At 38.5% G+C, this 12832-nt stretch overlaps 1 protein-coding gene across 1 annotated transcript in view; it reads right to left on the reverse strand.

Annotated features, from left to right (window-relative positions):
• Nucleotides 1-12832, reverse strand: part of TRIO (trio Rho guanine nucleotide exchange factor) — a 255708-nt gene that overhangs the window by 160992 nt on the left and 81884 nt on the right. Inside the window, 3 exon segments of the mRNA XM_065629284.1 lie at nt 7851-7973; nt 11078-11590; nt 12212-12404. Coding sequence (XP_065485356.1) covers nt 7851-7973; nt 11078-11590; nt 12212-12404 — 829 coding nt within the window.

Here is a 12832-nt window from a genome sequence, read left to right on the forward strand (position 1 = left end):
AAAAAAAGTGTCAAAAGACAAAACAATAAAGGCTGTATTAGACTGGCATTTGAACTGTGTATCATAATGAAGAAATTTTGGAAATTCTGGAATGTCAGTTAGATATGAAGGACAGGACACCATATATGTGAAGGTAACTCAAAACTGAGCTATGGTTAAAAAGTATTTATTTTCCCACGGCAATTTGGCTTCACAAGTGTGGAAGAATACCTCTTGTAGTGGTATGAATATGAATTAATATGCTAACAGTTTAATACTTTCCAAGCTCAAAAAAAAAAAAAACCTTGTAATAATAATCTGAATCTTGCCCCCCGCCCCGCCATTATATCCCTTACTACCTGATATATCTACTAAAGGTTTAAGTTTCAGTATTTTAACATGTAGTGACCAAAAAGAGACAGATTTAGTTAAGGTGGAAAAGAATCTCAAATAGCAACTCACTACAATTGGACTGTCTTTAACTGATCCTTGAAGGTTAACAAATTCTGTTCAATTTTCTGAAAGGACAGGCAGGTCCACTGTCATTATTATATGACAAATGCATATTTTGTGCACTGCTTGAAAAGCACTATTCCAAGCAAGCTGGTGCTCATTCCCCAGAGACTGACGTCTTATTCATTGCATGGATTTACATCCTGGCTTTAGTTAAAGAAGCAACAGCTACCAGGTAATCACTGTTAACAATTTATTCAGTCATCTCATTTACATCATGCAAACCCACGTGAAACATCTGCAGCTTCTAAATGTGTAGCAACTGTCTAAAAAGTGAAAGGCTCTAGTGGTACTGCATTCCTTCCATTGTGTTACACAACTACTGTAACAAAACTAAAAAGGGAACAATTCAAGTTACTGTATTACAGTACTATAGTAAGTACACAAATATACCCAGTATGATTATTTTCTCTCAAGATGCCCTTTAGCCGGAAGCTGAAAATACACCTTACAGTATCCGGAAAGCTTCTCATTGCAGAATTATTCCCTAAAGGAAGTGCACATATAAAAAAAGTATTGCTCAGCAAGGCAACACAGATTAGTAGCCTAACACAACCTGCAGTGTGCTGTGTCATCCTTTGGTGTGTGCCTGAAAGACAAGTGCACAGGGGAAAATATAGGTAACAGCCTTCCAGCTTAACTGAACTTCTATCACACTCAATACAAAATAAAGCTGGCTGATGCCCTGAAGCTTGTATTTTATTTCCTGATTTTCCCAGATCCATTTATAAAATGTTTGTTTAGCTCTAAGATTTCAAACAGTAGTTTTCTGATGCAAGAGACTACTATTAAGCATTCACTGTTAAAAACAACCACGTCAGTGACATGGTCTATAAGCATGATAACTGGCACCTCTATATAAACTGTAGTGGGTTTCAACTATTAGGGCCACAAAGTTGGTGAAGGGTTTGGAGGAGAAACCATATGAGAAGCAGCTAAAGTCATTTGGTTTGTTCGGCCTGGAGAAGAGGAGACTGAGGGGAGACCTCATCGTGGCTACAGCTTCCTCCACAAGGGGAGGAGGAGGGGCAGGCGCTGATCCCTTCTCTCTGGTGACCAGTTTGAGAACCCACGGCAATGTTGGGAAGATGTGCCAGGGGAGGTTGATGTTGGACATTAGGAAAAGGTTCTTCACCCAGAGGGTGCTGGAGCACTGGAACAGGCTCCCCAGGGAGGTGTCACGGCCCCAAGCCTGACAGTGTTCAAGAAGAGACTGGACAAGGCCCTCAAACACATGGTGTGAACTGTGGGGTTGTCCTGTGCAGGGACAGGAGCTGGGCTCGATGATCCTTGTGGGTCCCTTCCAACTCAGGACATTCTAAGATTCTATGATTCTATTCGTCTGCGACTGAAATATTTTAGCAAAAATTTCCAAATCATCTGCCACTTCACACGCAAATGGCCACCAAGACAAGGTGTAGTATTAAAGTATGAAATAACACCTGCTTTAAGGATTAAATTGTTTTCTAACATCTATTCTTGCCCTTGCGGCAACAGCAAAACTCTCAGTTTGGGACTCCAGACTTCAAAGATGAGGGCCGGAGAACAACTAAAGGTATCACCTGATCTCTTTCCTTGGAAAAGAAAAGAAACCAAATCAAACAAAACACAACACAAAAACCCAAAACAAAACAAACAAATGAAAAAAAAAAAACAACCAATCAACCCACAAACAAAACCCCACAAACTCAGCAACATCCAGACTACAATTAAGGAAAGTGTTTAACCTGTTCTTCAAATACTAAAATCCTCAAAATATTCTCAGGTAACTAACCATTGCTATTAGCACTGGAGTGAATGAAATATAATTTCACTCTAATTTTCTTCAAATTTATCATCTCTCTTTCCTACATTTTTCATGATGGATCTTCAGAATCTTAGTGCAAGACTATATAGTTCAACACACACCATCTTCTTTCCTCTTTTACTTTTCACTTACATTCACTTTCCCACAGTAGATGCAAATGGCTTCATCCTTGCCTTATAGCCACATCATTTTCATCTGGATGTTCCCCATCACAAGTATGGAGGTCTAAACTGGACCTAATTCTCCAGTAGGACCAACTGAATCTGGGCAATTTCTTAACAAATCTTAAGTTCAGTTCCCCCAATAAATACCAAGAGTGAAATAAGATTTGCTTCTTTGCAGTAACACCACTGTCTATTCCTTTAGTTCGCGATCCATTGATATGAACACACTTGTTGCTGTATTAACACCTCACCAGCTGATTACTTTTTCAAGTCTATTTATTTCTTCCTTCTTAAGGGTTGCACATCTAGCCTGTCCTAATATAATCTTGTTGACTTTGGAATGTTCCTCAGAAGCTGAAAATAGTCTGAACTCATTTTGCCTTTTTGGTCTTTTCTCAGGTTGGTGCCATCCAGACACTGCATCTAAGCATTAACTGCTCTAATACCTGTAAGATTCCCTTACAGATGTGCACTCAAAAAAACCACCCTCCCAGTCTGACCAGGATCCACAGCTGTGCCTTCCTTGAACTTCAAAGAACATCCAAAAAATCTATGGTTTTCTTAAACTATAGTTAACTCAGAACTTGACTGAATACATTTTACCTACTCTACTCCCATCCCCATCTAGAGTCTTTACCTTGTCTATTAAGGATGTTAGATTGGTTGGATTACAACTGGATTAGTTGATGGATTTTACCATTTAACTTTATTTTTTTTACTGAAAGCCCTGCCTGAGCAATCTATTAGTTTAAAAAACAAAAACCAAACCAACCCTAACAGAAACAACTCCACCCACCCACAAAACCCAACAACACAAATCAGACATGTCCCCTCCAAGACAGAAGAGCTAGCTTACTACTGTTTAGCATTCTGCACAAAGATTTTTGTGAAAATCTGTATTTCAATGTAATCTGAGAAAGAATGCATAATTCACCACCTGTGATCTTGCTCTCATTTGCTGAAGTCTCAGAGGACTCAGGGCAGCCTAGAATTCACATGGTGCTTAAGTCTGTCTCAAGTGACAACTTGGTATGGTGACAAAAATATATATTTAAAAATAAAACGAATGTCAAGAGTGAAATATAACAGTAGTGCAAAGGAAGAGGGCAAAGTCACACTAGCTGTCAGCTAAACTGATTTTACCACACCTGACCTTCTTAATGTTTTCATTTGTACTAGTCCCTGTGGCCGGACTTGAGCAGGCTAAGCAAGTCATCTTACTAAGTTTTAACTCTGTAAACCCAGTGATATTCAAGTGTTGTGTGTTGTGTTCATACTTTTATTTTAACCTCCCAACACCCTCACCAGTGCTCATTTCTGGCACTCTTTTTTTTGGATTACATTAATTATTTGATTACTACCTTGATAAAGTGGTTTAGTATATATATGCAAACAGCCTGTTCTGAGAACATGAATAAACAATATGCTTACAATTGACACAGGACTTTTTGGATTATGTTTGATAAACAGCTTCTACTGATGGTCCTGTCAACCCCAGGACAAGCAGCAGTCATAGCATGCCCTTTAATAGTAGCCAGCGTCAGCTTTCTCCAAAGAAAGTTTCCGTTTGCCTACATCACTTTCCAATCATTTTGACCCTCACCAGTGCAATGAGGGGCAGATCTAAGCTGCAATGTAAGCAAGGCCTTTTGGTCTAGCAAGAAGAGTAGAAGAAAATGTTCAGGTAGATAACATCCTCCTCCTCGCCCATGTTTCACATGACTGCTTTTGTTTTCCTTGTGTCCCAGAAAGTGTGTGGAAAATGGCAGGAAAAAGAACGGACAGACACAGAATCAGTCTCTCCCACTCTTGCACGTAAGACTGACTAATCAGTAGAATCATGGGTACTTTGTTTTTGCAGTTCATAAACTTTACAGATAATTTTTGTATTTCAACTCCTATGATGCCTTATTTGCAAGTTTCTCCCTTAAAAGGTACTAAAAACTGGTTTTGAGAAGTGAAGCATTGGTTTAGTCACCCAAATAAGAACTTCAAGATGAAACAGAGTATTGCTTAACTCAAATAAATCTCAGGACTTGACAACAGCAATTTACTGTTGCTGAAAGCAGGCCTTTTAAATTGTACTGAAAAATCTATCCTCAACTTTAGAAAGAAGAATCACTGTGAGTTTATTTTTCCCCAGTTAGGGAACATGTGATCTATTTGCCCTATAAAGACATAGCCTTGACATTTCTCAGTGCACAGCCTCTTGAATTCAGTAATAGCAGGTCACATACCTACAGCTGCACGTGTGAACTGTCTTTCAGACAGCAGCGTTTTTAGCCACATCAGCCTGTGAGTTTAGCAACGGTAACCAAACGTATGTCTATCTTCAGTGGGCACCACTGCACCTATCCAGCTTTTCTCTGGGACAGTTTAATTGCAATCAGAACCAGTCTGTCTATCAAGCTTAAGACTTTCATGAACCTGTTCCTATTACCTTGAAGTGCAACCACATGAGACTATCGCATACTGAATACACAAGATTCCTGGATGTATCATTTGCTAATGAAACTGCTGAAAGTACAGTTAAATTTTGTTCCCCAATGAATTCTTCACTTTTTTTTTTTTTTTTTTTTACAACATTTAGTTTAAACTTCCAACTACTTTGTGCTGTAATACTGAAAATCAGTATCCTAAACTGGCAGAAAGCCATTACAAGGTAAAAAAAGAAATATTCAACAAATCCTCTTTGTCCTTGATGTATCCAACTCCTGTTCATGACAAGAACTAAGTAGCTTTCAGAATGGTTTACACCCAGGTGGCTCATTTCAGACTGGAAGACCCGATTAAAACTTTGGCACCTCACCCAAAGGCTGTCACTCTTTCTTACCCAAGTTTGGCTCAAGCAGCTGCAGAAGTTGCCCTCCTGCACCTCTCGGAAAGCCAAGCTGCTACTTGGGAAGGAAGGGGAGATGGGAGAGCCAGCTATTGACAGAGGGTAGCACCTGCTGGGAAGGGAGCATGTGCCCTGCAGCAACCACAACTTGTTGGGAAAAGCAGCTGCAACATCAATTATCAGGGTTACGCTGTGAGCAAGTGCAAGAGGTTGCATTTAGCTGCTTTGGCAGCATTTATCCTTTGAACAGCCCTTCCCCACCTGAAGTAAGACTAAGGAAACCGCTTGGAAAGCAAGATCTATTAGGGTCCAATTTAGGGCCACAATGAAATTCAAGTCTTTAAAGTTTCCTGCATATAATAAACCTTATATATAGTTGCCACTCTTCCTTCCTCTACCCCATCCAACTGAATATATTTGCATGGCTGTACATGGGTTAAAAGTTAAATTCCATCTCTAGTGTAAGAGCATTGACGTACGGGATCTTAACTCTGATAACTGAAGAGTTACACTGACAGGAATAGTGAACAAATAGTAGCTGCTTAAGCTCAGAGTGTATGTGAAGAGTGGCCAGGGAGAAACTGAACATGCTTGCAGTAGTTAAGATTGCTCGACATTTTTCCAGTTAAAAGCTAATGAAATATAAGGCCTGCCAAAACTCAATCAGTTTACTTATTTTTTTGTCACATTCAGTTTAATCTTTCCCCTAATCTACATGTAAGGCTTTTCCCATTTAACCAAATAAAACCCAGAAAATCTTAATGCTGCTTAAACTAAAACCAGGGACTCATCATTTTGAATTTGTATTTTCCTATTCTGTACCAATAAACCACTTTTGGGGGGGGGGGCTATGCTACAGAAACACACAGAAAAACTGCAGCTTGTTTTTCCCCTTTTGAATATTTGGACTGTTTAATTTGCCCCAAATTTAACCTGCTTCTTGCATGCTTCAAAAAAATCATTGTACAGGCTGAGAAGTCATCCTTTGTAATTAATGCATTTGACTACTACAGGCAAAACAGAGATTAACAGCAGAAGACTAACAGCAAAAACAGAGCAGTAGAAATTATGCCATATCACTCAAGTGCTTCCTACTGTTGATAACATCTGAACAGTATGGAAATACAAAAAAAGAAAAAAAAATCCAGTTTGAAGAAAATAGGACAACAGTGACTAATACCAGGACGAGCTGACAGAAGAAGAATTTAACCTTTAGAGTATAAGCCCAAAAATTGCCTGGAATGCCATCCAAATTACTAAATTCCAAAAGCAATCTCACATCAATAACACCTACTGTCCTTCTGTGAGTTTCCTTCTGCTCTACTTCATATGCAGAGCAATGAGCAACAATGAGGTACTCCATAAAGGAACAATTCCTCGTGCCCCTGGAGTGAACCTATACCTTCCAAACCTAATGGTCAAAGTTACATCCATATATGACATTACTTAATTTAATTACGACATTCCCCAGCATTTGCTTTACTGCTTTCAAAGAATTCATATTGATATGTATTTTTTAAAACTTTTTGCAAACAGAGCTGAGTTGCAAAAGAAGAAAAGGTACCTTCTCTACTCATGTCTTCTATTGCCTTAACTTTAGCTATACCATACACAAGAGCTGCCTTACTAGTCCTGCCATTATTTCAGCAAGACCCATAACCTAGGTAAGTTTACTTTGCCACTCTCTCGTTCCACAATTAATAGTCCTGATCTACAAAACACCCTCTTGCAAGAGTTGATTGTTTCAACCATACTATAATTCAATTCCCATCCTTGGACTGCCAAGGATGTTAATTTTTAACAAGACTGGCACTGTTCTTCCTTCATTGAGCTGACAGCCAGGAACTGGATTCAGGCCCAGACTTCCAAACTTATTTAAACACCTCCAATCCTCCTAGTGAAGAGGACCTGAAATGTACTTGAACATTTAGTCCTTCTGTCCATACAGGAACTCATGAAACTGCTTTTACTCACTGCCAGTTAAAATCCAAATTTTGAATTGCAGCCTACTGATACTGCATCCTAAGATCATATTCAAAAAAATAATTTGTTTTAGCTCCACTCTACTGTGCCAGAAATGAGAAGTGTGTCTTCTTAAAAATATGGAAAATTATTACACCATTATTACACTTGTTGATCACTGCTTCTCAGAACTTTTTGTCTGAATTGCAATCTATTCAGAAGATCCTTTCTGTATAGAACACTTAATTCCATATTACACAGGATTCTCTTAAATTTCCTACAAGACCAAAAGCAGTACTCAAACACACATCCCAGGTTACAGAAGTATGGATGCTTATATTTGAGAAGTGCTGAGGTTGTGTTGAATACCACTGTTTGTAAAAACAATTCTGTTGCTTGATCACACTACCTCTGTACTTAGCTACCCTTTATTTTCCTCCTGTGTGTTCTGTAATTTCACTGCTCAAATACAAATTGGTACTGCTAGTAACAGAAGGAATGATTTATGTGTATGATTTACAAATTCTACCTTAATATAGAGCAAAGAGACAATGTGTCAGTGGTGTGACATGAGGCCTTTTCTTACCATACAGTTCATGGCAAAGTGATTGTGCTGTGTCTGAAGCTCCATTGCGTGGGGGTGACTGGTTCCAATCTCTGTGTAGCTGTTCAGAAACAGACCTTTGTTGTGTGTAATCCAGTCAAACATCTACAAGAAAATATAAAGAAAAAAAAAAAATCACCCATTCGTTATGGCAGAAATCACAGACAAGTAATGTGAGAAATCCAGAAACACAGAAGACAAAACGAGTCTAAGGCCATGAAAATTAACACTGATGCTTACTGTTTTAAGTTAGCATACATTTTAAACAAAGCATTGCTGAAATCTGACTTACTGGACCAAACAGCTGAGGCTGTTAAATCTTTACTATAGGTGTTTATCTCAACAAGCTACAGTAAAGTCATAATGAAAACGTCAAACTTCATTACTACAAAGTAGTCATAGTAAACAAACAGGCTTGGAGCACCACCCTGAGTTACCGAGCTTTTATGTTCTCTAGTGTCAGCATTTCATTATGTCAGCAGCTTACTAATTTAGAATGAAAATGGAAACTCATGGAAATTAAATATAAATTCATTCTTGCTGATCAAGTACTTCAGCAGTAAGTTTAAAATTTTTAGTTCATAACTTTATATCAGATTTGAAAACCACTTTTCTACTGCTAAACAAATTAAGAAACTATAATGGAGCATCGAGTTACACATTACCTTCTTCCAGACATGCTTAAGGATAATCTTTAAATATGTATGTTTGGCTTTTTAAAAAAAATATATATATTCTCATATTCAAACTATTTTTAGGAAAGACCTTATCTGACAATGACCACTAATGGAGGTACACAGGTATGTTAACAGTGGCACTGGAAGACAAATTTTTCAAAGACCAAGCAATGCAGCAAAAGACTAAGTTTAAAAGACACACACACCCCCACCAATGGTCTGGAAATCTGTGCTGTATTTCAGCTCAAAAGATCCACCTACTCTCTGGATAAACTGAAAAAGATTGTTCAGAAAAAAATGGTAGCAATGAGCATTAAGTACTCATTTAAAGATCTTTTAAAATATGCTGGCTATCAGAGCAATATTGTGAAATCCATTATTCCACACCGGTACAAATTTGAACAAATTTGAACAAATTTGAACAAATCAAATTATAAGTAGACCACAATATGGTAAAGATTGTAAACCAAAGAAAGTTTCAAAGACTTCGAAAACTGAGACAGCTGATCACATACTCCTACATTTTCCAGGTTTTTATCTAAACTATGTTGAAGATGTGTTAGAAAATTATTCGAAATAGACATTGGTCCTTCTTGTGACCACCTTTCTCTAGGTAGTCCAACTTTGCTGCCTTCAGATACTTGCAGGCAATTTCAGTTGGATTCCCTCCCACCTTGCCCCTTTTTAGCCTTTTCTTCTGAACCAGCACAGATTTCTTGTGCAAAGAGCTGTGCAAGTCCTCAAAAATGAACACATCTATTCCTCCCTATCCAATAGACTTCATTTTTTCAAAAAAGATCCAGTCCTTTCGCACACCTAACTGAACCCCATGGACATACACTGATAAAGAAGCCCTGAGCTTTGAAATTTAATCTGACGCAAGCAATAAAATAAGGGCTGCAAGTAGATTAAGGCAAGGGCCTTAATCCAGAAGTGAGTTGGGATACTACATAAACATGCTTTTAATCTTTTTCTACTGAGATAATAAAGTCCCAGGTATGCTACATTCTATCAACCCCATTTTGAGGTGCCTAGCATTTCCCTCTATTTTGAAAGAAAATTGCATTAATTTAACATAACTTATTCTTGGAGTCAGGAACCTAGAAAACACAGATAAGAGTTTATGCAACCACATGGCAGGACAGAGATCAATCTCACTCGTTTGAGTATTTCACAAGGAGTTTCTTAAAGTTCAAGTTATGTAGGCAACTTTTAGATGAGCAAATGAAGAATATATCTTCCAGTACTACATAAGCATCATCAAAATGTATTTTGTTCATGCTGTAATAAAAAGTAATTAATGATGTAATTAAGTGTCTGAAAGACTGCTAAAAAGTATTCTGGGCCTGAAAGAGCAATACTAGACAAACAGCTTGTTATTTTCTAAATAATTTTGTAACTCTAAATTCATTTGACCAGATTTTTTTCAACTCTTTACATGCCCCTACTATTTTCAGCTCTACCCATTCAGTAAACACTTACTTTACAAGGAACTTTAAAATAATTATTTCTTTTTTAAACATAGCAGAATACATTAAGAGTAAAGAAAGTCCCTGAGCTGAAACGATCAAGGTAAGGGAAAGTACGGGGGAAAACAACAGGGGAAGAAGGAGAAAGGAGAAGCATTATATATGTTTGCTCAGCTTTTACTCTTCCCCATGCATCTGCTTATGACCACTGCTGGTTTAACACAGACCTTCGGTCTAACACAGTTCAGGCATTGTCACATACACTATTTTAAGAAATCTGACAAAGACCGTGCTTACCACTGGACTGCATAGTCTAGTCACTTCTCCCAGATTAAAACTCCCCTCCTCTTCCCTAATGCTATTTGTTCCATGGTATTAAGTTAACAATAAGTGATTGCAAAATCATTCTATATGAAAATAGATCTTATTTGAGCTCATCTAAAAATGCACTGCCTGCCATATTTCCTCTTCAAATTCCATGACAATCAAGGACTTTCTCATTTGAAGGGACTGGTTAGATCAAAACGTTCTGAGATCACTCAGTCCCCTATTAATGACATATGCACTGTCAAGAGAGATACATCAGTTTTTAGCCTGGGACTTTAAATCCTGCATCAATGAAGCAGTTCCCCATGTCAGCCCCTTCAGACTTTGTCAACTGCCTGTCACTCGGATCCCAAGGGTCACTCAAAAGAGACCGATGTAGCCTTTAGTCATCTGTATTTATAAAGGAGACAGCATTCATCCTCACTTGATGCATGCAAAAGCATCTGTCTGGAACAAAAACTCACCAAAAGCTTAAAGTCACTACCGTTTAAAATTTTCTTCGGTGAGAGCTACCTGTGTTCTTTACAGCTTAGAATTACTACCCCATCTCCTTTATTCCAGGAGACAGTTACTCTCAATCAAGAAATCCTTCATTTCTCATTAAATGGCTAGTGAGTAACTGCAAATAGTAATTTTTTTGTCTTCGGAGTTATCCTTGATGCTTCTTTCAAGTCCGTCGAGCTTCATTCTCATCAATGGCAGCACCCATTCATACTCCCCTCGCCCAACCTCTTACCTTTTCAGCATCCTGCTCAAACAGCCTGAGCTGAAAACATTGGTCCAATTTCAATTTCCGCACATGCCACATCTGATGCAGATGCTGCCGTGTTGAGTGCAGCCGGTCCAGCATGGTGGATACTTTGGGTAAAAGGTTCTGTAAGTCTGCATTCCCTGACCCGGAGTTCTTTTTGGGGAAGCTATCGCTGCTCTGTATCCGCTGGAGCAGCTTTTGTCCTTCCACATCAAGGTCCTCGATAGGGGCCTTAATGACTTTCTTTTTTAATTGTGAATGCTCCTCTATCATATTGCGAGCACCTTCCAGGTCCTGAGGCATTTCCTTTTTTGACAATATATCTTGCAGTTCCTCCAGTCTGGACAGCATATGGGTTGCATTGCTAATGTAGTCCTCAAAGGCAACTCTGATTTCTATCCACTCCTCATGGTTGTACTCCAAACAGCCATCAAATTCTGGAGTTAGTTGAGAAGGATCAACTACTTTGGTAAGGCCTTCCAGAGACACCATATTTGTCTGAAAAATAAAAATGAAAACCAGAAAATGCTGTTACTGAAATAAATTTGAAATTTTCTTTCAATTCTTTTTCTTCTCTTCTTAAGAATTGACTGTTTTGTTCATGAAGTCCACGTGACTTCTTTTCAAATATCAATCCTGATCAGTCTTCTGTCTTGCAGGTATTTTCCCAAATGACAGAAATACCCATAAGGAGAAAATAGCAACCACTCTTTCAATTGCTGTTCTGATTAATTTCTGACTTTATGCATTGTCAAGCAGGAGGAGGATAACAGTGAAGTTCAGTTGGCCGCTTTCCTCTGCACAGGATGCTGGTGAGATCACCATTACCACAATGCAAACCAAGACAACAAAAGGATGAAACCTAACTTTTTACCATTGGGGTAAAACCCTAATTCCATCTTTTTCACACTCAGAAAGAGAATATAAATTATAACATGCACGACTACCTGGCCTAAGTACATGAAGAAAACCACATTCCATCTACCACCACTGGCCTAATGTACCTCTCCTCTCATCTAGAACATAATTTATCTGAGAGTTTTCAAGAAGCTGATCAGTAGTGAGCATACTTAAAACCATTAACATAAAAGTAAATTTGTATACCATAGGGGAAATTACCTCAAACTCAAACTTAGAGCTGCCAAAGTTAGTCCTCTGTTTCTGCCAGAAATTGTCTGGCTTGATTATCAGTGCAACATGAATACAACATGGAAAGGATTCCTGTAAAATCTTGAGCAGAGGCTTTATGGAGTCCCATTTTGACCCACGCATATCTACAATGACGGTGAATCCTCGTTTACATACTTCCTCACTGTAGAAGAAAGAAGAAAAGGTTGTCAAGCAAGTGTCACAACTTCAAATGCACCACACTGCCTAAACAAACGTGGTCTCCCCAGCTAACCATCACAACCTTAGGTCTCACTGACATGTACAGCAGAACACATGAACCTCTCGAGAAGCTTCTCTCACCCCTCTGCCAAACTCCTTGTAGGCGATGGCTTTCCACCTGTTGCTGATTTGATAACCTGCCTTTACCTCCTCTTTCATTTTCACTGTTTATATTCACAATGATTCATCTTCCAGTGCTGTTTCTCCTTCACCTTACACAAACATTAAAAAAATGTTTACTGAAGCAGCAATACGTAATTCATTTACAACTGTCTCTTCAGAACACAGGTACACTTTACTGATGTCAATATTCATGCCTTTCTAACGACTGACTGAATCCTTTAAAAGACA

Source organism: Caloenas nicobarica, chromosome 2, assembly GCF_036013445.1.
Source record: "Caloenas nicobarica isolate bCalNic1 chromosome 2, bCalNic1.hap1, whole genome shotgun sequence".
Classification (NCBI taxonomy): domain Eukaryota; kingdom Metazoa; phylum Chordata; class Aves; order Columbiformes; family Columbidae; genus Caloenas; species Caloenas nicobarica.